Source organism: Phodopus roborovskii, unplaced genomic scaffold (genome assembly GCF_943737965.1).
Source record: "Phodopus roborovskii unplaced genomic scaffold, PHOROB, whole genome shotgun sequence".
NCBI classification, from domain to species: domain Eukaryota; kingdom Metazoa; phylum Chordata; class Mammalia; order Rodentia; family Cricetidae; genus Phodopus; species Phodopus roborovskii.
This window is the reverse complement of record NW_026126447.1, coordinates 10779326-10806661: the sequence shown is the minus strand read 5'-3', so window position 1 is coordinate 10806661 and position 27336 is coordinate 10779326. Positions and strand designations below refer to the sequence as shown.

The 27336-nt window shown below is 37.5% G+C and overlaps 1 protein-coding gene across 35 annotated transcripts in view; it reads left to right on the top strand.

Moving 5' to 3' along the window:
• The window catches only part of Ptprd (protein tyrosine phosphatase receptor type D), a 462643-nt gene that overhangs the window by 401691 nt on the left and 33616 nt on the right, over positions 1–27336 (top strand). For all 35 annotated transcript variants that reach the window (XM_051188096.1, XM_051188084.1, XM_051188083.1 and 32 more), the window contains 3 exons: positions 10446–10621; positions 22546–22665; positions 23118–23272. In XM_051188096.1, the coding sequence (XP_051044053.1) occupies positions 10446–10621; positions 22546–22665; positions 23118–23272 (451 nt within the window). The remainder of the gene's footprint in view (positions 1–10445; positions 10622–22545; positions 22666–23117; positions 23273–27336) is intronic.

Genomic DNA, 27336 nt, shown 5'->3' with positions numbered 1-27336 from the left:
CTGCTTTTGACCCCTTTTCTCATAACTCCTCCCTCTATGCAACTGGATTGGGAATCTTGAAATTCTCAGACAAATGGATAGAACTAGAAGAAACCATCGTGAGTGAGGTAACCCAGTCACAAAAAGATGAACATGGTATGTACTCATTCATATATGGCTTTTAAACATAGAACAAAGGATTACTGGCCTATAATTCACACCACCAGAAAAGCTAGGAAAGAAGGAGGACCCTAAGAGAGACATAGATGGTCTCCCACAGAAAGGGGAAGGGACAAGCTCTCCTGAGCAAATTGGGAGCATGGGGGGAGGGAATTAGGAGACAAATGAGGAGAAGAGGAGGGGAGAGGAGGGCATGAGGAAGCAGGAAGACTGAGTCAGGGAAAGAATAGAGGAGAGCAAGAAAAGAGATACCATAATAGAGGGAGCCATTATAGGTTTAAAAGAAAAATCTGGTACTAGGGAAATGACCCCCAACTAACAATCTAAGCAATAGTGGAGATACTGGCTTAAATGTCCTTCCCTGATAATGAGATTGATGGCTACCTTATATGCCATGCTAGAGCCTTAATCCAGTAGGTAATGGAAGTAGAAGCAGACACCCACAGCTAGGCACTGAAACATAGGCATTCTTAAGCCAGAGAGTTAGTTCAAAAGAGTATCTCTGGCATATATGTAGCCATTTCATCAAAGTAGATATAAGAGGTTTCATCCGTGACATACATATGAATGTTCTTCAAGGATAGTGCTTATAAAACTGGTTTTTAATGTTTATTACAACGTGAGCATGTATATAAATCTGTTAATGCTGCTACAATAACTTGCCACAAATGAATAATATGTAAACACTAGATGTGTATTTCTGGAATCTAAAGAGTTCAAGATAAAGTTGCCATTAGGTTCAATGTCTGCTGAGGTGCTGGGTCATCCCTGTCCAAAACAATGTCACTACTTCTGGACTGGAGGGATGCATCCTCAGAGGTGGGAAAGTTGGAAAAGGACTGAGAAACCTTATCATCAAGCTCTTTTACAAAGACCCTCATCCCTTGTTGGAGAACTCTCCTCCTCATGATTTAATCATTTCCAGAAGGCCTCTCCTATCAATATCAGGCTGACTACTATATTTCAGTATATAACTTGGCAAGGGCTGGGACTACCCATTCCTACCATAGAAATTTGTTTTAAATTTTCTCATGTGAGGAGCATATATTTTTATATAAATATATATAAACACTTCCTTTCATAATTACCTTCTTTAGTGATCCTATAATGCAGCTCAAAATATCTTTCTTACTAATGCATCCTAGGTATTTCTTGGTTTTGTGGAGCTCACTCAGAGGAGTCACTATACCTTGGTTTCCTTGACAATATAGTGATTCTGATCCTAGTACCTACTTCCTAGAATCAATGGGATGTATAAGTGAATTAACACAGTTAAAACCCATAAAGTGCATATCACCAAGAAAATTCCCAATAAACACTGGACACTAATATCATTAGTGCTAAATGTTTTACCACTATTGAATACAAGTTATTTTTCCCTCAGAATTTTTTGATATGATCTATGTAAAAGTTAAGAGTATCCAAATGATAAATCTTCATGTATTAGAGTTGTTTATAAAGCAAGAGAAAATATTAGCACTTGATAAATGAAAACCAGACACCTAATAAAATTACATATTTCAGCAAGGGGAAGAATGTTTCCTTTAAATGGAAATTCAGAATATATTGTCTGGTGTTAGATTTGCATAATAGAAACAGTTAAAAATCTTAGTGTAAATAGAATAGATGACAGATGATGATGACAACAGTGTGATTATTTGTGAGATGGGAACTTAATAGCTTTAAAATGAGTGAACAGCTCACAAAGTTACCACTCCTGAGATAAATCTAACTAAAAACAGTAGATAAAAGCCAGAAAGCAGAGGTAGTTTTCTGTAGCATTGATTTTCTACTCCCCACTATGAGATGCACTGGTCCAGTACTGATGAGGCCTCATTTCTGTAGCTAATTCTTTACCAAATCAATCCTGCACCAGTCACTGAAGACTACTGTTCACACACAGTGGAGTGTTCACCTATTTCATATCATGCCCCTGCTGTGAAATAGCTCCTTCTTTTTTCCCAGGCCTTGTACAGAAAGGTGATGCATATTCAATATGCATCCAATATTCAAGTAAAAACATGACAATTTTTTAATTTTATTTTTTGCATATATTTTTATTTTTTCATACACTATATTTTTAGCATATCCATCACCTCCCAAAGGCCACCCAGTTCATCCCTCACCAAACTTCATGTTGTTCCTTTGTCTCAAAAACAAAATTGAGGAAAAGAAAATGCTGTGTGTGGTGCCAAGTGTGTTCATAAAATAATGAATACAAATGGGGTGAAGGCTAAAGTGAGGTTCTGGCCAGGGAGGGAAGGCGAGCACCGGTAGCCTACCTATTTCCTATCCAAGTGCAGCAGTGGTATGGGTTCCTAGTAGAAAGAAATTCTCAGGTGGGCTGAATTCTCAAATGAATAGAGATCAACTAGGGGTGAAAACAGAACAGGGACAGGAAGGAAGAATTAGGGGACCTGGGTCTGAACCTGATGGCTGAGCCTCAAGGGGATAAAGTTTGGTTGACATGGCAATATTTTTTTTAAGGCAGAAAAGTAAATTAATACAACTCTAACATTTTAATTGTGTGAATATGAATAAATGATATTCTGACATCAAATAACTAAAAGCATTTCTTCCACAAAAGACTACCTTTGAAGGTCACGTGTGTTCTTTCTCATATCTTCCAATAAATATCCTTTCCCTGCTTTCTGGTTCTTTCTTTAATAGGGGAAAATCTGTGTGCACCTTGTGTAGGGCTTAGTTAGCTCTTGAATTCTGTTTATAAGAACACTGGAAGCAGCTGGGGATATGCCCCTTGGTTAAGAGTATGTACTGCTCTTACATAGGATCTGGGTTTGTTTCCCAGCCCCCCATGTGGATGGGCTCAGAACTGTCTGCATATAACTCCAGATCCAGGAAAACTGAAGCACCTAACATCCCTTGGTACTTATATGCACAATTAAACAGAACAATATTCAATATTATTAGACAATATACCTCATTTTTTTTCTGGAAACCCATTTTTTTTTTAACTCCATCCAATTATTTGTTGAGTTGAGCTCATTTTTCTTACAACATCAATCATTGTAGGACTTGCAGGCTTACACTCTTACAGTTAATTATGTACAATAGAGACACAGTTTAATCCTTTTCTTATTTATTTTTTAAATACATAAAGTTGTTTTCTTTTTCTTTTGAGAAGCAGTAAAGAGACACAACACAGCTTAACTTGTCCCAAGTAGCAAGCAAGATGGGGTTTTTAGCCTTGGAAACCTGGAGTGATTTCACAATTTCAGGGTTATTAAAAACCATCTAATTACAGCTGTTTGGATGGCAACTTTCCCCTATGTGTGTCTGAGCACCTAGTGTAGAGATGTGTTATTACCCAACTCTTGTTTCAACTGATCACCCAGAGAAGAGAAAATACGATGGTTGCTTATGGTATTTGTTTGCTTTCTTTACATTACTTTTTTTTTTTTTTTTTTTAACGCAGGAAGCCAATCAACTATTGAGAAGAAAACCCTAGTTATGAAATTGTCTTCTGCTACAGTGTCTTATTTCATTATGGGGTGTTTATTATTTTTACAGTATATGGAGACAGAATATGTTAATGAATCCACACTTCAGTATTCTGAAGGCCTATGTCTCCTATGATGTTTACGATGTTTGAATTGAGGCACGAGATAATAGATTTCTGAGAAGCTAATAAAAATAATTTCTTTTTTGTTTGTTTGTTTTCTTTTCTTTTTTGAGACAGGGTTTCTCTGTGGCTTTTGAGCCTGTTCTGGAGCGAGCCCTGTAGACCAGGCTGGCCTCTAATTCACAGAAATCTGCCTGCCTCTGGCTCCTGAGTCCTGGGATTAAAGTTGTGTGCCTCCAACACCCGGCTAAGAATTTAGTTCTCTATTAACTATCTTTAGTATAGAATTTGAAAGAAGAATCTGGAGTTGGAATTACTTTTCATCAATAGATAGAATGACATAGGTTTATTTCATTTACTTACGGTGTCAGTTGTAATATTCATTGACATTTTAGAAAACGCATATGCATTCTTCCATTGAACTCTTATAAAGAATGTTGGCTTGGTGATGTTAGGTGTTATAAAAATAATATTCACATATTTTCAATGAAAATTGGTGAGCTGGGTGATTTTTATACATGTGACTCCTACAGGCTATGATTATCTCATTACTAAATGAAGCTTTTGAATAATTGCATTCTCATGGATATAAGCCATCGCTGCAAGACTACACATTGCAATGACCTAAGGGCTGCCCCCACCACCACCACCACCACCACAGCACAATGGTCCCTAACTAGAAATGAGAAACACAGGTATTGGTAGTCTCCCCAAGATGTATGGTTATGCTTGCTGTGTATTCAAAGCCAGATAAACTCTCTAGCTCATTTTCTGGGCCCATTTCCACAGCTCATCTCCTCCAGCAGTCCAGAGGGCAGAAGGGCAGGCAGTGAGAAGGAGACCCTGGCTCACAGGCACTATATGTGTTACTCATTCTCCCATCAGCTCTGGGGTGATGAGCTGCAGTGTCCACATAGCAAATAATGTTGTTGAAAGCAATTGTGAATTCTGCAAAAACAAGGAGGATAATTTTAATCACAGTTACATCAAGAAACTTAGTGACATTGTGTCTTTGGAGGAAATTTTTGTTTCTCTTGTGTGTTGCAAGGAAAATCCTTCTCTTCAGCTGCCCTTATGTAGCTTGGAGTAGTTGTCTTGGCTCAAGGGACAGGAAAGAGCACTGCATCCTTGGAAATTAACACAGTTTACTTGTAACTTAATGTTTCCTGTTGTATTTCTCCTCAGCAAAGTAAACGTTCTGTGTCCTGTCTTGCAGAAATTTCAGTCAAGGACTTAACCCACCCATTCAGTGTTTGGGAACTTTGGGATTGGAGGGAAGAAGGGTCATTTTTTTTTTTTGAGGGGAAATAATAGTATTCATTATGTGGCATTAGTTTCTGAGTTCTCCTGTCTTTAAAAGAAATGGAATGATGGAATGAACTCATTTGCTGAAGTACTTCTTTTTTTTCACACAAACTTTACTTATTAAAGATTTGTAGAGTGTAAAGGGCGGAGTGTTCCATGTACTCTATGAGGTGCAACATTGAAAGCTTTTCTAGCCATCTTGCTCCCTCTCCACCTCTGCCAGGAACAGTTTGTCAGGAGGGACACCTCCTCCCATCCATGTCTTTTGATGCCTCATCCCATTCACTCTTTGGAGGAGAACCACTTCCTTTCTGTGAGCAGACACCTGCTAGCCCCTTTCCACCAACATTGTTTCCATTTCCATTGTTTTTTTTTTTCTAGCCTTATTAGCTTCCAGTCAAGCTTTGCAGTATCAGCCCCACTAAATAAGTCTGCTTTAAATATGTTAGAGGTAGAGGCAGTGGGAGTCAGCTTGCAGGAACATTAGAGTGTATCACTACCAAATCTAAGGAACTAAACGATTCGGTTTATCTTAAAATAACTCAGCAGAAGTGGATGAATTCAAGGAAATTAAGGATACCATAGAGATACCATATCTTAGAGCTCTGAAGGACTTGCAGAAATCAATTTGTCCAACACACCTTGGTTTAGCAGATAAGCTACCCAGCATCTAGACAGGCTGAGTGGTTGGGGAATGGTTCCTGGTCAAGTTCCAAAAATTCTTAGTGAGTGCTTGGTATTGTCCCAAGATTCTAATTTACACATAGGATTTCTCCTTCATGATGTGGCACAAAAATGTGAACATTCCTTTTATTGTGTATTGATAAAATAATTCATGTGCTGTGTTTTCATGCAACTTTAATGCAGAAAAGCTATTACTGACCATTCATAATTACAAACACTCTTTAAACATGAATAAATCTTTTCAAGTCAAATTATATTCTGATCAAAACATTATAATCCACAGTAAATTGAATGGGTTTTGTTGTTTTCTGGGCCTGTAGCCTAATTAGTCTGGTTCAAATTAGTACAGAAGAAAGATTTTCTTTTAACCCTGCCATGACAAAATATCTCAAGTGAAATATTCCTTGATATTGCAATATTTTATCAAGGTTGTAAATCATTTCTAAGTCATTAATTGCTTGGCTCAATATTCCTTCAAACCATGTAGCTTCTTTCTTAGGTGTCTTTCTTGTTATATTAGTAGTCAAGCACATACAGAAGCAATGTTTTGAAGCATTGTCTCATTTTTGGTGAAGAAAAGGACTACAGTCCTTGAATTTGAACTCATAGCTAATTATCCAAAGCTTTGCAGACCTTTAAGAAAATGGGAGCTGGGTGTGATGGGGCACATGCCTTTAGTCTAAGGATTATAGGAGAGTGCAGAGATGGGCAGATCTCTAGAATTTCTAGCTAGCCTGGTCTACATAGTGAGGTCCAGACTAGCCATTACTTCAAAGTGAGATCTTGTCTCAAAAAGGAGGGGTGGTGGTATGGGTCTAGAGTTCATGCTCAAATTTGTTATTTCTACCTTGAACTATAACTAGAAATTACCAACAAGTAAACAGGAACCTTAGAATTGCCTCATTTGGCTTGAATGGGTACTTGCTGTAATATGCTGCTCCCAAAGGAGATAATAGTGTGATTCTGTCAAACATTTACTCCCCTACTTTATTTATTTACTATTAAATTTTATTTGTATGAGTCCTTTGCCCGTATGTTAGTCTGTGTACTACATGTGTGCCTGGTACTCTCAGAGGGTACAGGAGTCACACATAGTTTTGAGTTGCTGTGTGTGGTACTGCTTATTGAACCAGGTCTTCTGAAAGAGTAGCCAGCTCTTAACTGAACTGCAGAGCTATCTCTTCATCCCTGCCTCCCTGTTTTAAAGGCTTGGGTTTACAACTCTGGGAATAGTGGACTCAGAACAAACAGGCTTTATCCTGAGCATGAGTAAGTAACCAGTGTGCCATTAGGAGGAATCCATTGATGATGAACTTCAGTTTAACACAGGATTAGACTATGTGGACATACTGTACAGCTGGGATCTAGACTTAGGCATCTGACTAGAGTGAAATAGTCATTTTGGTACTGGAACTGTTTACACAATTATTGCTAATTAGAAAACATACATGGATCAATATAGAAGAAATTCTAAAATTCTACTTGTTTTATAAAATGGACTAAAGCAACAAAAAAAGTACAAGTCATTGATGTAAGCTGGTCATGAACAATAATATTGAAAAGAGCCAATTATAGTAAGGTCGTGATGCATACCTTCAGTGTACAAAGGAAGATGGATATCTGTGAGTTCAAGGCCACCCAGGGCTACATAATGAGAACCCATCTCAAAAAATAAAGCTTATTGCAAAATATAGTTGCTTTAGAAGGACTAGTACAAGACAAAGAACTCTGGATTATGCACTTGCCATTTTAATGACTCCTTCCTATACCATAAACAAAGCAAAATTGCAATCACCCATGCCAAAAACTAATTTTAAACAACTGAAAGATGTCTTCCTGAATCCAAGTAAATAAACAGTAATGCAGTTTAATTTAGAATAATTCTCTCTTCTTTCATCCCTGCATTTTAAGTTAGATTTCTATCACCAGAGCCCCCAAAGCAATTCAGTTTATTCCCACACACTTGGCTTAGAGTGAGCTATGATGAGTGTTAATATAGCATGTGCAGGCTATTTTTTTTTGAAAAGAGCATTAAAGATTAAATAAATTAATATGTATTCATTGCATAAGGTCACCACATAATGTGAACGAATTTCATAGATCCAGCCTCCCCACAGACACCTCCTAATCAAGAGTCTCTAAGAAGGTGTTTCATGGCACCCAAAGTTCAGAAGGCCATTAGAATGTACATTTTCCCAGGATTTGTCAGAACACATTCCTGAATATGTCAAATTGAAAACTGGAGTCTCTTGAAACTGCCTGATGTTACATGATACATGTGGTTTCCATGCTGGGTTAGTATCTTTAGAAGAACAAGGCATCACCCTTCCTTCAGTCTTTTCTCTTACTGTGCACAGCTCATGACAAGATGTTTGATGTAAGACTTAGTAGAGACAAGATCTCCTGGGACAGTATCCCTTGCATCTCCATATTGTAGGGCTTAGAGAACTTGCCTGACCTAGCATTCTGCTAGCATGGATAAAGTATCATGATAGAAATAAGTGCTCATTCTGAAAATCATCCACTCACTAACAATGTCAAAATGGAAGAAGAACCTCAGCATATTTTCAGGGTGGACCTGATAGCCTGATAATCAACATTCTCTAATATTGCTATATTTTATTTTCACTTGTCTTTCTTTCAAAATATCAAGATATAAATTTATAAAGTATCTGGTGTTGATCTCAACCACTCGATAATCTTCAGGCAGAAATATTTTATTTTTATCTCTTCTAAGTGCAGCCCTTACTTACTAATAATCCATCTTCCCCAAATTTTATTTTTCATGGTTTTTAAAAAAGTTAATTCCTTTTATAATGGCTGTCGAAAAATGTGCCCTTCTATGTGGCTGTAATCCAAGGGCTGTATTTAGGATATCTTTGTATCTGTGGGAGTTTGGTACTGGGGGATGATCAGGGTCTTTATCAGTCATGAACTGCCAGAACTCAAACTGTTTCTTGAGTAGCTGAAATGGATGAATAATGTTCTGGCCAACTGTGTGTTTCACTTTCTGCTCAAAAGACTTTTCCACCTAATGGTGGTCGTATCCTATATCCATGTGTTCATATCAGGGTGAAGTGACTTCCATCTGAATTTCATTATTCTTCTCAGAAGGATCAGTTATACAACTGGCAGTCAAAGTAATTGTAACTGGCAATCAGGGATATATAACATTTTTTAGCTTGGGAGCACATGTTCCAATATAAAGAAAAAATATTTTCCTGCAACTGCAGGGCACATATTTCCCAAGGCAGCAGGGACCATGCATATGTTCTAGTGTTTCTTCCACAGCATGCTGTTTCCCTGTAAAGCATTTCTTTCTCTCCAGGGACAAGGAGCTCATTATCTCCCTAGGAAACCTACTACCCTTTTGATTATGATTATTTGAAAATTTATCATTGCAGCAGAGACACAATTCCTCTGTCTATAGTCAACATCCTTCAGAATTGGAGCTGTGTCTCAACACAGTAAAATAAGTCCTTTCAGGTGCTCTCAGGTAGCTCAATCTTTCTTCCTTTGCCCTATATCATGTATTCCTTTCCTAAAGAGTAACATTAGTTTTCTTGGTCAGTTCAGTCACTTCCCATCAGAGGAAACACAAATCGGCTCTTCTATCTCTTATTTATAACAACAACAGAGAATTAGACTTTAAGTCAGAAAATCATTGTAAAGAACATCTTTGATCTTCAGTAAATATTGCAACTGGTTGTTGTAGTGAGATATCCACCCCACGCATACCTGTTGCCCTGACCATGCCCATTAGGGCTAGGCAACAGGTATGGACATGGCCTATGGGAGTTCTGGGTCCTGGACCACAGCTAGCTCTCTTGCTTCCTAGTTGGGTTGTGGAGAGTATCACAGTGGTCATCTGTTTCAGATGTAAGTGATTTCTCCCTAAATTAGCATCATTCACCTTATACTGTGTCCCAGTTTAGCAAATGCAAGTTCAGCAAAAACTCTGTGTATTACCTGTATTGGATAGTGGTATAAAGGAGTATCCAATGTGCCCTGAATCCTGGCAACTAAGACAGGAGGAGGAGAAGACAGAGTATATTCTAGGATATAGGTAGAAGAAAAAATTTTTACCAACTGAAGCACTTACAAACCTGCAAGTCTTAAATGAGACATTACCTTTTGGAGGTTCAGAAACAGGAGCAGTAGAGAGACAGCCTCTGCTTGGCATTCCTTTTCTTCCTTTTGAAAGATGATCAAAACAGGAATTCATTGACACTATTCTTGGGATGATTGAGTGAATTTATAGGATGTGTAAGAAGCTAAACCTGCAATGGATGATATTCCAACTTAAATTCCATCTTCAGACTCAGGCATTTTTTTTAATTTAGTTTTTATCTGGAAATCAGGTGAAATGAGAAGATGTGATGACCTTTGAAAACTATTTATTGCTAGTACAAGTAAGAAGGCAGAGAATCTGTAAGGAAAAAAGAAATGAATTCTTTGGGCATCTGGGGTTTTTCGTTTTAAATTTATTTGGTGATTTGGCCATATTATAAGGACACAATACCCTAAATGTTGAATAGTTTAGCATGATATCCTGGTAATACATATTCTTAATCTGGCATAAACCCAAACTAAATTATATTAGAACTGCTACAGCAGGATATGGAATAGTAACATAGCATCACTGTTAAATCTGAGCCACAGATTCCTCCTGTGAGTTTTGCCACCTGATTGACTAATACTTCTTGTTTTTCAGGTATTCCAGGAAGTGACTATGTGAATGCCAACTACATAGATGGATATAGGAAACAAAATGCCTATATTGCAACACAGGGATCTCTTCCTGAAACATTTGGGGACTTTTGGAGAATGATATGGGAGCAACGGAGTGCCACAGTTGTCATGATGACAAAGCTAGAAGAAAGGTCAAGGGTAAGGATGAGTATCTGCCTCAAAATCCCCCTTCCATAGTCTTTGTGTTGTGTATTTCATTCTGTTCAGCATCTACTTTTTCCCTAGGGCAGCACTTTTGACAATCAGCCATTGAAAATGGATGTCAAAAACTCTGATTAAACTATTTTGCAAAACTCTTCTGCCCACCCAGCACAATTCTGCATATACCTCGCCATGGTCCAACCAGGTCCAATCCAGCTCACCAGTGTTATTTATATTCTGCCCCAACATGTTCTGTTACTATCAGACACAGAGCTAAGAAAAGAAGTGCAAATGCCCAGATCTCCACAAATCCAAACAATATGAGAGATCGAGGCTACATCTCCACCATCACTCCCAAATCCAGCACTCCTATAGAGAGGTTCACCAATGAGGATTACCTAGATGAAATGCAGGACACTGAATATAAAAGGATCAAAGAGTTCAAGGAGTGTCAAACTCTTGGGAGAAAGACACCATAATGTCTTATGCCCTAGGAAGCTGATGCAAGATGCAGAGTTTGAATACCAGTGCCAGCTAGGGCTGCATAAGTAGATCCTGCAGTTAAAAAAAAAAAAAAAAAAAAAAAAAAGGAAAAGAAAAATAAAGCTTCTACATCTTTTTTAAAAGGAAATTCTCAAATGTTAAGACAGTCCTGGTTAGTACAGAGAAAATGAAAGTGATAACTGAGGAGTTAATCATTTTGGTTAGAGAAAATGAATATTAGAACAAGAACCCACAGAGATTTTCACCCATATGTACTTTACATATTTTCAACTTTTTCTTTCTCTTAGTCTGCGTATAATTTCTAAAATTCCTTGAAAAGGGGTCATACTTAAATTATTCTGACTGGCACAGTTTAACTCAGGGAAACCAGGGAATGATTCAGTTTTTAAAATGGCTGAGAAAACACAAAAATGTGTGGAGGGCATTTACAAATTTAGGCTTTTCCAAAATGAATAGAGTTTAATAACAAGTCATTGCTTGTTAAGGTCTATGAAAAGAATTTCATACATCACACGGGTCCAATATTATAGTCCATAGCACATTAGTTAAGTGCTGTTGGTTTGGAAATCTAAAACATAGCACAGAGGCAATGTGCCATATTCCCTAATGAATCAGCAACTTCCATATGTGGCTGATAAAAACCAAGTTTTAATGTTGGGAACTTAACAAATAGGTCTCTGAATACTGTTACTGAAACATGAGGGGCACCCATGCCAACTCTGAAATCTCAAGTAAAAGGTCTCTTTTTCTTCCTTTAAGCACATTTGAAATCAAAACCCTGTTTCCCATGAAAGAGACAAATGAGATGCTTCACATGTTCTTCCCTATGGAAGTGCATGTTTTCTACATGTTTACTACACGGAAGTAGTCCTTAACTATATAGATGACATGAGAGCTTAAGGCTGCTCAGATAATTTATCTGGTAAAAACTTGTCTATAGGTAGATATTAGAAATCCACAATGTCACCTTAAAAGTGGAAAGTCAATTAAGGTTGTGTAGGGCTGCTTCAGCAAACTGAAAAACTGCAAGGTTTTTGATAATCCAGTTACATAAAAACTGATGTAGAAATGACTATGGCTTTAAAAACAGTATTTATTTTATACTTTACATGCAAAACCCAGTGTGAATATAAATATACTCAAACACCTGTATAGCCACAACCAAAATGATCCATATATATATATATATATATATATGTGTGTGTGTGTGTGTGTGTGTGTTAATAATGATAACACTATCTAACCCATTAAATATCCTTTCTAAAAGGGATGATTGCTTCTATGAACTTGTTTTTCCTGTGAATAAACCAAGGCCCAGAAAATCACTGAAAGTCATTTTGCAATGGAGGTCAGAGAGAAGAATTGAATACCAACATTCTGGCCCCACAATACATAGCCTTTCTCATCAGGCCATACTACCTATGACACTCCTATGAAGCTGAGACAGCATGCATGTAAATCTCCCATACCAGGCTTGCTCTGCCTAGAGATACCAGCCGGTAACAAACAGTCATTTGGAAAAGCTGTTTTCAGTAAAACACACATTTTATCTTGACACTGCAGGCCTTCATTAAACTATGCACAGAAACTTGTTTTTGAAATAACCAAATGAAATTCTGTCCCTTTTCTTCCTAATTGCTTCTAATAATAAAGTTAGTTCTAACTGGTCCCATTGCCACTGCTACATCTGATGGTAATGAGCGGTTCCTGGCAGAAGGCATTGTGACTTAAATACCTGCAGTTTATCTTTTTGTTGCAGGCTACCTTTTCTTCCCCCTTCAGACAGAGGAACTTATTTGGAAGTTACTAAATGAACCTTTGTTTGCTCCCTTCATTAATTACTCTTTGCTCTTCCAAGTTTGGCGGTCTGCTTTATTAAATGGCCTAAGGAGGTCAATTAAATTGCTGTCCTGTGATTTTTATTCTGTGGTTGTCCAGCGTGTACCTAAGCTGGTGATGACCTGCATTAGCCAGCAGGCAGTTGGGCAGTCTCAGTCATCATCAATCCGACAAGACAGATGAGTCCTGACCTCCCAACATTCAGAGCCCTTGCTTGTCCTTCCAGCACATTTTAGAAGAAGGACCAAGTCACTGGACAGATGTAACAGAGCACTGGTGGCTCAGATGGTCTCATTTGTTTGTCAGTCTTCCTTCTTCCTTCTCATCTCTTCCCACTTCACCTTCCCCTGTCCAGTCATTCTTTCTTCTACAGTAGTAAAAAGAAAAGGGAATGGATTTCTGGTCTTTCAGACAAGAATGTGCATTGAATTTCACTATAATAACAATGTTCTGAATAGCAGTTGGTTGTTACAGAGATGCAAAGCTCCATACTCTAGGAACATTGTAGAATCTGTGTTTGACCTGAGAACTCAAGAGATTTTTTTTATTCCCATCAGACAACCTCCAATCAGATATTGAGCTAGCTTGATTCTAGGCTGATCTTTGAAATGTCATTAGTAGATGAAAGCTCAGGATTTCAGTGTTATTCAATTGTTATCACTTGAAAAAATATGTGTATACATTGTGTTGGGGTTGTACACGTGTGTATGTTGATGCCGGTTGTGATGAAACAGGATGCATGGTTCAGAACTTTCACCAGCAGCTTGAGTTCACTTTGGAATTATGGGCCTCCACTTCTGTAGTGCCAAGTTTTTTTTCACTTGCCACAGAAAATTGCACAATGAGCCAGTATGAAGTATAGTTGTATTTTTTATTAAAAGGCACATTTAACAGATTTAGTAGCAGGGTTTTATAGAAAGGTACTCTGGGATAGGTAAGACATATTCAAGTATGAGTTTGAGCTTCTCAAAGGCCAATAGCACTTGAGTAGCTATATATGCCATTTTGGTGGCTTTAAGGTCACATCTCAAATGTTTTTCCTGCTTTCTGGAAACTGAGGTTATAGAATAGTTCCAGCAGTGTTGCAGATGGGATTGTAATCAGGTCAGATAAGAGATTACCTTAAATAGGGATTTCTGGTAAGACTCCTAGAAAATTACAACTTTCTAACTGTGAAAAGGGGTCACATAGGCTTAGTTATTCCTTTGGCAGAGTCACTGCTGTTTATTATTCTAATTCCAAATATCTGTATCTAAAAGAAAGATCATCTCTATATTGGCAAGCTTCACAATATTCTGAGATTCTTAATGGTCAGCAGATGCTATACTGCAATGTGGCTGAAGATGGGGAGGTGTTCTTTCTTCCCTTGCTTCTGTCCTGCCTCATTATACTTTGTGAATGAGAATACTTATGGGCTATAGCCTTTGTGTCAGGAATTCAAAAGAAAGGAAAGACATCATGCTATTACCCACAGGGACACTGCTATCAGAGAAGCAACATGGCAGTTTAAAGTAGGTGTACTTTGTAGTCAAATATCAAATATCTCAACTCTAGTCTTTCCTAATAGGTATATGGAAGCTAATACATCTCTTGATCCCTCAAAGTGTCTTTCATTTGCATTACAGTGTAGCTCTTGTCTTTGCCACAGAAAACAGTTTCAGCGTAGAAGTACAATTGAAAGTCTCAGCTAAAGTTTAGTTAGAGGATTGCTTCCTTTACTATTGTTGCTTCAAGGCTGGCTTGGAAATACCACATTTTGTTTCCAAATAAAATTAATTTGTTTCTCTGTGGTTAACAGTGAGGCTTGAACAACCTAATAGAACCAATATAGTTGTTAATTTCCATTAACTCTAGCTGTTGTCTCATCTATGCATTGTCCTCAACTAGAGGTGGAATATACGCTACTTGTTTTTGTGCTGTCTTTCTTCTCTGGGTAAGTTCTCCAGGATTCAGATATGAACATAGTGAATTTGTTAATTTTTCTTCAAATAGATTGGCAATGAACACTATCTTCTGCCTGTTGCATTCATTGTAAGATGATACAGTATGGAAACCAAGAGTCACACAGGCATGGGTTACATGTAGTGATAGTTGTCACCAAAGATATGGACTGCATTTTTGTTAGTTTCAGTTAGCATAAAATATTCTTGCTGGAACTGATCTGTTTTCCAGCTTTCTGTTTGATTCACTGTCATTGGAGCCTGTGCTTTATTAAGAGTACTGTGACCTTCACAGTCAGGACCTGCTACTGAGATGAAAGCTATGCTCAACTGTTTGTGCTAGAAGTCTCATTGGTCTTTTGCTAAGAAATTGACAGTTCTTAGCATTTGAAAAGCCAAAGCAGCCTTTGGAGAAGAGTAATGATATCTGGGATCCAAATTGTTCAAGCTGAAAATTCATGTTCTTTGATTTTTCACCTGTAATTGACTCTCTTCACTCTCAGTCAATGGAGGCCTTGAAAGAACCCTACACTTCCATGAGGAGCTTTGTGTTGTTTGTGCATATAGTTATGTTAGCTTAATTTCCTAAAGACACTTAGTGAAGACTGTGTATTTTAGCTTACAATTCCTGGTTGTAGTCCATCATTACCAGAAAGTCAATTAGCAGCACCTATCACATTATACCCAAAGTCAAGAGCTGAAAGCAATGTGTATGTATGTATGTATGTACATATGTATATATATGTATACACGTATATATGTATATGTATATATATGTGTGTGTGTGTGAGTGCGTGTGTGTGTGTGTGTGTGTGTGTGTGTGTTCACTTCTGTCTCTTTTCTATTCTTCCATGTTTCAGGATCTCCTGCCTTTCTAGCCAGTGGTGGGGATCTTCCTACCTCAATCAGTATAGTCAAGATAATCAACCTTAGACATACACAAAAGTCAACCTCTAGAAAATCTCTTATTGACATTTGCCAGTTGATTCTAGGTTGTGTTGAACTGATAGTTAAAATTAACTATCATAACAACATTGAAAAATAAAGGCATAACTTGACTGTTTCTGATGATTTTCACTACGGTAAGTCAAGAAACAAACAAACAAAAAAGACTAAAATCTAAGATTTTAGAAAATAAAATATGAGAGCTGGCTGAAATACACAGATCAATTTACAACCACTGTAGAATGTGCTATGATAAAAGATTCTGTGAGTTTCTTTTCAGTTTCCATTGGAATTGCCAAGCCTTCTCAAGTTCTGCATAGTTCATTGATTCTGTAGCAAGTCATTTTCCTGCCCTAGAATGTGGTTTCTAATTGTTTCCATGTTTCATAATATGCCAATAAGCACGAGGATTGGTCTGGGCAACCACATGGAGGGAAGAAAATCTTTGGAAAAAATGAAGAACTGTTACAGTAAAACATATGCAGCTGGCATTTTCACTCCAAGGGTGTTATTTGTGGGTGACTGAGTACACAGTTGGCAGCCTCCCCTGAAGAATTATTCTCCAAGGTAGGATTGGCCAGGGTGATCCCTGGCTCAGGAAACTCCTTTACTTACTGGATGATTGTCTACCTTTTAACTTTTTCCTTCATCTGTGTTCTTTTGGCTCCTATTTTATCTACCATCTTGAGGTTGATAAGACAGGGACTGTGGAAGCCTGGTTAGAAAATGCTTGAGCAGCCTCCTGAGTGTTAGAGGCTGAAATATCAGCGAAAAGGTTTACAGAATATCTATCTTTTACTTGGTCTCAACAGTCAGCCTTGGTTCATTGCTGATAGTTGAAACTATTGCTATTGATAATATCTTTCAAACCTTACAGTGGGAATTTACTGAGTTACATAGAGCAGTTGTGGTGAGAGTTAATGCTATAAATGTTTAAAGTAGGGAAAGCAATTTCAACCCCAGATAAATTGGATATGATTTGAATTGTCAATTAGTTTTTATAATATAGTCCTAGAAGTCAGGAATTCTATTATACTTCAAAATATCTATATTGTATTTTCCTTTATATAGAAACAAGTCATAACACTCATTACTAGTTCAGATAAAAAGTTTTCTGATGGGCTGAGGGATAGCTGAGCTGTTAAAGCCTAGGCTCACAACCATAAAATGTTTTCTGTAATGTGACCTTGGTTGGTCAGAAAATAGGAAACTCCATTACCACTAAATGTTGGGGTATATGTTAATAAATGGATATTAGAGACTTTCAAAGCATGGGAGACTGGGCTGATATTCATTTTTCACTGAATTAATATTTCAGGGGTTAGAATTCTAAAACTTGATATTTATTTAGTGGACTAGGTGTAACCTTGTGACCACTTACTCCTCCAGTCCTAGAATGTCACTTTTGTAAACATCTTCAAGAAGCAGGGTGAGATGGAGACATATTCATATTTAGCCTTCTGTCTTTAAGAACAATAGTGAGCAAGAAACAGTTTTAAAAAATCAGACTCAAGCAAAATTTTTCTTATTTTCTGAAAAACAAACCTTGAGCTTATTTTCAGAGCCTGCAGTTCTTTGGGGTTAAAATCTGACAGGATCACACTGAAGATTATAAATGGTGGTGTTATTGTTTTCTTTGTTGTTATCGGTTTTGGAAAGCCTAGCCATGGCCAGTGGCAGACTAATTCTTGGCTTCTCTGGTTGTCAGGGTTCAGTGAGTTTAATGGAGAGCAAATGCTTTCCAAATGCCAGGTCTGTGTCTTCTTCCAGATAGAACTGGAAGCGCCAAAGGCCTTGAACATTTAATTTCTCAAACTGTAGCCCAAACCCTGCCTATCTAAGACAACAGAAACTGCTTTTTCCTTAAGCAACTTTGGGAACAGCAGCACAAACATTGCCTCTGGAGTGTACATGATGTATGGGATTGTTTTGAAAGTGCTGGGTAGCTCGTGTAAATGGGACACTGGAAACAAAAGCTGTGATGCTCATGTTGGCAACCTAATGGATGTCTGGGGCATTATCTAGCAAGTTCCACACTCTTGGTTTTCTCATGTCAATGTCAGATAAAAGAAACAACCTGACTAGTTGCTGGATACTGGTTAGCTTACTAAATTTTATACTTCCTTTTTCTTGCCATCTTCACTGCTTACAATGCCAGCCTACAGATTCAGGTCCAAAGTCAGCTTAAATCAATTTAGAAACGTAAAAATACATGTAAAAATCTGCACTGGAGAAGATGATATACAGTTAGTTCCCAGTGGCTATGTAAACCTTACTATAACCTCATTCCTGTCTAGTATTTTTAGACTCAGTTAGGTTGCTTCCTAGTTTTTATGCATTGTAATCTCCATGATGTACAGAATTTAGGGTACAGTAATTTATACTTTTTCTGTTTTCTGTCAATATGATTTATCATAGATGATGTTCATGCAACATTCAGTTTATATACAGTTTTGTAGTGCCATCTCTGTTGGCTGATCTACAGAAAGTATTCCTGCATTGAAGTACTAAGTGAGCTTGGTAATTGTGGTACTTGAGTGCAGTTGGCTCAAAGACTATGGCCAGACCAGAGACAGAATTGCTATAGAGCTATTTGGTCACCCACTTATCCTTTGGAGTAACTAGTGATGAGATCCATATTCTAAGGGCTCAGCAACTCTTGTGGGAAATGTTTGATCTAAATGGTATTATATCTCACAGAGTTATCTTTTTGTTATAATAAAGTGCCTGAGCCTAAGCTATGGTGACTGTCTGTTTAAGAATATGTCATTTGCAAGTTACAGAGCAAGCCCCCTACATCAATAGCTAGCAATTACATCAAACAGTAAAAGAATGCCTTTTAAAACTTGACAAGTGACTTAGAAAATTTTAGAGTGTTTCATGAACACTTTCCCTTCCAGATTATATTTTAAAATTTTTCTTTATTGAAATATCTCTATAAGTTCTTTGAGCATTTTGTATGTGTTTTGAACATTTTTACCTACTCTTCCTCTAGTTTCTCTAAGATACATCCCTTCCCTACTTATTTTGTGTTCTTTTTTCTTAACCGGTAAAGTCCAGTTTATGTTGACCATATATTTCAGGAAGTGTGGTTGACTTAAAACACAGGCTACACTTTTAGAGAAAATGGACTCTCCCTCCCCCAGCATTTTGCCATTGCCTGTAGCTCCTTGGCTAACAGTGGGATATTTGATTTGGCTTGAGTCTCCACTGGTTTTGTACATGCTATTATAACCACTATGAATTAGTATGTGCAGCTTCCCTGTTATCACCAGAAGAGAGTGTTTCCTTATAGTCGTATTCTCCATCTTACTGTTAGAATCTTTCTGCAAACCTCTCTCAAGACCATACCTGAGATTTCGATGTAGATGATGGGGTGAGGGTACAGATTTCAAATGTAAGGTTGAGCATTTCTGTCTCTCATATTTTCTGTACCCTGGCCAGTTAGGATTCTCTATATTAATCATCATCATCATCATCTGCTACAAATAGAAACTTCTCTGTTTCATTAATCTATAATGTCATTAGGAATTGGTTTAATACTATGTCTATTTATCAGAATAATAATAGTGCATTCTACCCCAAGGACTATGAACTGTCTACCCAATGGCTTTGTAGACCAATAGTGGTACCAAGTATGGGTTTCATCTTGTGGAGCAGGACTTAAATCTAATCAGAAAGTGATTGGTTACTCCTATGACATTAATGCTGTTATTGCAGCAATGACCATGTTTTACTGGTGCTGTCACTGCTGTAGGTCTCAGGGTTCACAGCTTGATAAAACTTACGATTACTTTTTTCCTCTAGTAGCATGGGGGTCGACTCCTAGTACCATAACACCTAGCCAGTAGAGATGAAACTTCCCAGTGAATAATAGCTTGATTTCTCAATGATTCAAGTATGTAGTATCTTCAGCAAGAGGGTCTTAACAACAAGTTCTGGTGGATAATCAATAGCATTGGCAGTGGCTTGTAACATTTGGTGATCTATAGGACCTTCACTGGGCAACAAATCCAAAAGATGGGCTTTTTGTTTGTTAGCCTGTAGTATCTAGTAGGAACAGTGCCACCCCAGCAAATGGCAATTCAATTTTATTTATGTTTGTGTGTATGCGTTAGGAAGCTTCTACAGAAGTAGTTTTCTGTGTGATTTTTGAAAGGCCATTAATGTCATTTATCCCTCCCAATATTCTCTCTTCTAGCCTGTCCTCTCCTATCTCTTTCTATTCCACTATTTCCCTTCAACTCTTTATACCACTACATTTTTCTGTCCTTTCTTTAAAGCATTCCCTCAGCTACTCCCAGTACTTACTTCTTTAACTCTACAGATATTCCAAATAAATACATATATTTGAACATTCAAAACTAACATCCACAGTGAGAAAAAATATGTGATATTTGTCTTTGTGGGTCTACAGCTATTATTAATTCACCTGTGTGTTTTCTTTTTGTGTTTCCTAAGATAAAAAAATTGTATGATATTGGATAAAATTACTCCATATTTTCTAGAGCCTGCAATTATGTGTTTTATGATGGTGCTGTTATATGATTATATTAATTGTTTTTGGGGGGACAGGAGTTGGGGTGTTGAGGTAGCGTCTCTGTTGAACCTAATCTATCATGGATTAGGCCAGCCTCCTCAAACTCACTGACATTTTTCTGTCTCTGCCTCTGCCTCTGCCTCTGCCTCTGCCTCTGCCTCTGCCTCTGCCTCTGCCTCTGCCTCTGCCTCTGCCTCTGCCTCTGCCTCTGCCTCTGCCTCTGCCTCTGCCTCTGCCTCTGCCTCTGCCTCTGCCTCTGCCTCTGCCCCCTGAGTGATGATTTTGAAGGCATGTGCTACTACTACCACAGCCAGCAGGAAAGTGCTTCTCTTGAAATGAATTTATTATATTGAAAATTGTACACAGTATATTTTGATCATAGTCTTTCCCCACCTCTCGTCCAACTGAACTTCATATTTATTTTCTCTCTTAGAAATGTGACAAAACACACACACACAAATCATAGACTCTGTGTTTGCAGCATGAGGCCTCCTCTGAAATATCAGTCAGTAGTGTGGTTCCTTTCAACTAGTCATTTAGTAAATTTGTCAGGTATGGTATGAGATTCACAAGTGGTCAGAGGCTATGTGGAAGTCCTCAACCCATGCTTATCAGTATTTTCCTTGAAGAACTAACTCATTTATGCTTTTTCTTTGAGTTAAATCCTATGATAGAAATAAAAACATCAAATTATTCTGTGAATGTAGAAAACATTTAAAGTGTTTTAATAATATTGCAACCCATTTTGATCTGATTTTGAACCCCTTTCATTTTGGTTATTTAGTCAGAGGTGATTTTTCTGTGGTTTCATAGTTGAGAGAAAGGTAATGGAGTCAACTTTGTGAATTCAATCTCTGCATCCTGAATAGATAAATACAGAGTAAAGTGTCTTCCTCCTTTCTCTTGCCAATGAAATCATCTAGTGGATGAAAACTGTCCCTTTTTAGAAGGACTGGCATCTATGCAGAGGCAGCCTGAGTGCCAGAGGACACAGCCTCAATGCAAACCAAACTGCAGTGTCATTCACAGACTGTTGCTAGCATTTCATTAAGCCGGAAAGCAAATAATTATCTAATAATTCTGTTCACTAGACCAAAATCTTCTAGCACCTATAAGAACAATGCCATTTGCCTTTGTGTGGATCAAAAAAAAACCACATTTTCTATTCTTTCCTTTTCAAATAAAGGCCATTCTTCTAACAGGCATCAGCATTCCTCCTTCACCTGCAGAGATGTATTTCACTTGGTTACAGTGAATTAACACTTCCACTTTTCTTTTCTCTGTGGCAGAATATTTTCTGACCTTTGATCTCACTAGTAAATATAATATCTTTGTCATATTTATTGTGCTTTTTGCTGCACAGTGAACACATGCGGTAAATCTGAGGCTAACTGCAGAGTTGGAATAATTTTTTGTCACAACTGAACTAACTGGGTTGAGTAGTTCTTACATGGCGTGTTCCACTTCACATGGAAATGGTGGATCATTTGTCTTAAATGAATTGTACTGTTTAAACCACACTGCTATAATGGCCCTCCAAAAGCATACTTAAGAAGCAGATAGATTGCCCCTATAGATGCTACAGATTTCACTTGCTTTGCATACAAATACCATTTATCTTGTATTTTAAAATAACTTATTTTGTTGTGTATTACATTTTGATAGATTTTTCAAATTATTTCTAGTTTTCTTTAAACAAACGTATTTGTGAATTGTGAGAGTTCATTGTGGAATAGTGTGTGCCTTTAAAATCTTGATAGATGAACACAATCTAGCCATGTAGTTTAAATGTCTAAGTATAATCTTTCTGATGTGAATCATAGTGTCAGCCCAATAACAAATGTGTTTTCCCCAAGTACTCTAAAATTTCAAATATCTCTCTCCTTATTTTATTCAACAACAATCTGCAACTTATTTTCCCCCCAGAAAATTGAATCTGTTACTGCTTAATATTCCTACCAGTTTTTAAAATGTGGTTTATATTGGCATCAGAGCAGTAATTTACATATTTTTGGATAACAAGAATGTAGGCCTGAAAAAGATCAACGTAAAATAAAATGCAGAAAAGCTGTTTTCCTTCAACAACTGCTCAAAGGAAAGCTAAGAGAACAGTTGATGAGCATCTGGCCTGAATGTGTCACTTCCTTCTTCAGGTGAAGTGTGACCAGTATTGGCCCAGCAGAGGCACTGAAACTCATGGGCTGGTCCAGGTGACACTGCTGGATACTGTGGAGCTGGCCACATACTGTGTCAGGACCTTTGCGCTTTATAAGGTTTGCTCTTTGTCTTTGTTCTCCTCCCCGTTCCTTCCATTATTTAAAGAAACCAAATCCCTTAAGCCTTTACCTAAATCTTGGTCGCACTGGGAACAGAGAAGAATATAATCTTTCTTGAACTATCATCCAATCCTTTTTCTCCTGCACTGGGGTTTTATCAGTAACTATGAAAGCTGGCCTCAGAAGAAAGTTTCACCAAATGGAAGAATGAATTCTTCCTATGAATACACTAGAGCAGTCCTGATGGCAGGGTGCTTCTCACATGAAAGCTTACCTGCCTGAGCAAATATGTATCATTTAGGAACAGCTCAGGGCTTGGGACTCCAGGTAGTGTGTCTTCAAAGGCTGTACCCTAAGAGGAAAGAATTGAGATAGCATGTTTTAATGGTACTCATCCTTACCACCTAATGTCAAAAAGCAGCATCTGAATCAGTATTCCTGTGTCACAGAATGGCTCAAGTGAGAAGAGGGAAGTGAGGCAATTCCAGTTCACTGCCTGGCCTGATCATGGAGTTCCAGAGCACCCCACGCCATTCCTCGCTTTCTTACGAAGAGTCAAAACTTGTAACCCTCCTGATGCAGGGCCGATGGTTGTGCACTGCAGGTAAGAACCATTGGCAGCATTTGCTGTATTTGTAGTCAAAAGGACCAGGGGTGGAAATAGAAGTTCCAATTATCCCACGTTGAATGTTCTCTTTGAAGCTTGTTGATACTGAGAAATGATAAATACCTTTTTCAAGTGGCTATTGCTCATCGAACCTTGTACTAAGATCAGTAGGAAAGATTTGATAGAAAGACATAATGCCTCCCAACCACCATCCCACCCCACACACTACTTTCTCTTTGTTGCAAAAAATAAATAACAAACATAAAATTAAGTACGTATGTGATAATAAACAAAACAGAAAACATTAGATGTTAACCTTATCACCAGGGTTAAATTTTACCTTCTTTATGGAAAAAAAGTTCTTTAAAAAATATATGTGTGAATTTTCAACATGCTCCTGTGGGCTGAATTGATGTAACATTTTCATTATATAGGAAAGATGTGGAAAAAAACATAATGCTACAGCCATCCAAGCATTCTGGAGGATGTTTTAGTGTAAAAATAGATATATTTTATCCATTATTAAAATCAGTTCACATACAAAAGTACAACATCTTGATCTTTTAAATGGATTTGATAAAAGACATTAAATTTGGAGTAAGTTTTATTATGTACATTGAAATGATAAATGGTATTTCTCTTGAAATGTATAATTTATACCTTCACTCAATTCTGACTATAAATTACTATATAATCACAAAATGTCTGTATGTAAGTGTTCATACATTTTAACATCCAGCTTATCTCTTCCAGATGCCTGAGTTCCTCTCAAATATCTCCAGTAATAAAGTCAAAGTGCCTACTTAGACTCTATATGTTATCTAATACTGGGTGTTCTCTGTTCTGTGACACTACATGAATGTGCTCATGTAATTTCACAATAGTTCTTTATAACCTGAGTATTTCAAATATGTCCTCTTGAACGAGGGACTCAAATTAAAGTGGAAGTTTATAGTAAAAAGGCAAGAAAATACATTATGAACCTACTTATATCATAAATTAATAAAGGTAAAAACACTATATATTATAGTGTAATATAGTGAACCCTCCAAATGTAACTGCTAAAAGATGACCTGGAGAGTTCCAAATGGGATTGCATCCCTCCTAATAGAAGCCAGTAACAGAACTAACTTGTGTTTCTGGCTGATATCTTATAATTCCAAAGCTCCTTCATATACTACATCTTTGATATTCCTAACACGTCTGCACTGGTTTAAAAGAAGTGCAAAGGAAAAGCTGCAAAGTTTGAGTAAAGAACTAGTAGCTAGGTGTAGTGCTCCAATCAACCCCCATGCCTTGTTATCTGGTTCTAGCCCCTTGGAGAGGGGCATCCAAGAACTCCATATCAGTTATCATTCTTTACATGACTATAAAACATAAAATTATTTTTATTTATTTGAAGAAGTGGTTTTGGATAGTGAAAGCCAAATCTTAGTCTCCTCCTGTTAATTTTAGAGCATGTTCTCTGGGTCACAGTATAAATCCTTTTATAAGTTGCGAATAGTGAATGTAGCTAGTTACATGTTATCCCTGGTTGGCAAAGCTAAACTTGTTTATAAAGATCATGTGGTCAGTACACAAAACATTTTCAGATGAAATAGAAGGAGATTTGGCCTCAAGGATAAATAATGATTTTATAGGCCTTGTGGCAAAAAGAAGCAGACCTCACACACACTCACCCTTACACATACACACATGCATTTTCACAAATACACATATATACATGCATGCTCCTCCAAACATACCCCTCCACATAGCTCACACGTAAAAACAAGAGAGAGTGGATTGTACATGTAAAATAATGAGAAGGAAAGTAAGGGGAAGTAATTAGGAAGTTTTTAATTGAACAACAGCATTGTGATTTTATGATTTGCATTGCATTTAAAATAATACCATCTTGGGGCGGGCAAACTAGTTTTGTGGGTAGTGGTACTTGCAAGAGACCTGTGTTCAATCCCCAGAGCCCACATAAAGGTAGGAGGAGAGAACTGCTACCTCAAAGTTGTCCTCTGACCTCTGACCTCTAACCTCTGACCTACACCTGCCCCTTGTGGCTCATTCACCCCCCACCTCAAACTACTAATAAGAAAATTGTTTTATTAAACAATGTTTTTGAGGTTTTTTGTTTTGTTTTGTTTTGTGTTGTTTCCTTTACTAGAGATGTGCTTCCATCTCTGTTAGTGACAAGGAAATAGGTGTTAAAGTGTTTGATAGAGAGAAATGGCTGATAGCAAACGGTGGCAGCATGTTTTTATGAAGGTGCCAAGAACAAGAGCAACTTAACATCATTTCAATAGAAATGCCTTTTTAATTAGATTGAAACACAGCAAAATTAGTTTGAACCTGTCTGTAAGCACTAAATATCACACAGAAAGACATAGGCAGGAAGTCACCAAGTGGAACTGTTCACTGTGATCTTGTAGCAAACAATCACAGAGTATTCTTTGCTGTTGACATGGAACCTCGTCTTTGGGTTTCTCTTAAGGCATGCTCAGATGTGCTTTACTATATACAAAAAGAGCCGTGATAACTCACTCCAACAAACCAAACAAATAGAAACAGTGAGAGTGGAGGAGAATCTAAGAGAAGTCTGGGGACATCAGGTCTGTATCATGACTGTCCCTCCCTGCAAGGGTGACTGAAACTGCCTCTTTCACTACATGTGCAGGAAGATCAAGGGACTCCCTTTTGTGCAAGAATTAGTATGTGAAGATCGTGTCCCCATCATTTATTTTATCTGACAGCTGTCCATTATCACTGCCCTTGCATGGTAGGGGAAGAAATTAACAATTGGCAAATTAAAAGATTTGCTGATACCGTGTGCCAACTAGAAGCAAACTCTGAATGAGGATCACTTGAAGACTTCTCTCTGTGAGCAGCTCTTAGTGTGTTCTGACCAGCAACACAAAGATACCAAGAGTATTTCCTTCCAAATATTGTTTGTAAATTAATTAAGAGTATAATTAAAGGTATTAATTATCCAAATACCACATTAAAAAAAGTAAGACAGGCATGGTGGTACAGCCATTGGGCAGACACAGAGAAATCTTTGTAGTCTGAGGCCAGTCCGAATTATATAGTCTCAAAAAAAAATTAACAACATTAATAACAACAAAATAAAACACAGTTAAATGTTTACAGTTACTGATGTTTTATAATTATTTTATCTAAGCACTACTTAAAAATTATTGATTGTTAATTTTTTTTATATTTTCAGAAAAGTGCCGTTCTAAGTAATTTATTTAGAAACTGCCAATCCAGATGGATTAGCAGACCACATAACACTTTACAGATATAATAATTATGGTGTTCTTCTGTAAAAGTCACCCAGTACAATATATTGCTACTGTAAGACTTGAGATCCCAACTCCAGTACTATTGATACACTAGATCACATGACTGTTGCGAAAGCTTTCCTGTACAGTGACAAGTATTCAACACATCCTTCACTTTTACCCACTAGTTGAGAGTAATATACTGTCAAAAATGTCCTCCAATATTACCAAATGTCTTCTGCCAGGAAAAAAAAAGCTCCTCCATATTTAAGATAATAAATGAATACCCAAAGCTTTCTTTCTACAAAATTTCCATGACTGGCATCTTCCTTCTAAATGTTTGGTGTAGTCCTTAGGAGTTCTGCTTTAATAACTGCCTTCTAGGGTGTAGTCAGAAGACCCATCACTCTATAGTACTCTAGCATACAAACCAAGTTCTTGGCTCCTTTTGTCACAGAAAAAAAAAAAATGGGCCCCCTTATGGACAAAGATGTCTCACCATTAGTGAATTCAAAGGAACAGACCATAGGCTCTTTACTGTCAAGAAAAAGTTCCGGAAATATTTTTGCACCATGGCAGAATGGATGTAATAAATCTTCACCCCACTCCCACCCCCCAAGGTGGCTTCCTTTAAGGTCCATGTTCTTTGTAGGTATAAATGCAAGCTTTTTTTGCCAGGACATAAGCCACATTGCTTTGTCTTCATACTTTGTATGACAGCCAGAATGTTGGGAGTTCCAAAAAAATAAGCCCCAGGAGTACAGTATTGTGGTATATGACTTAGAC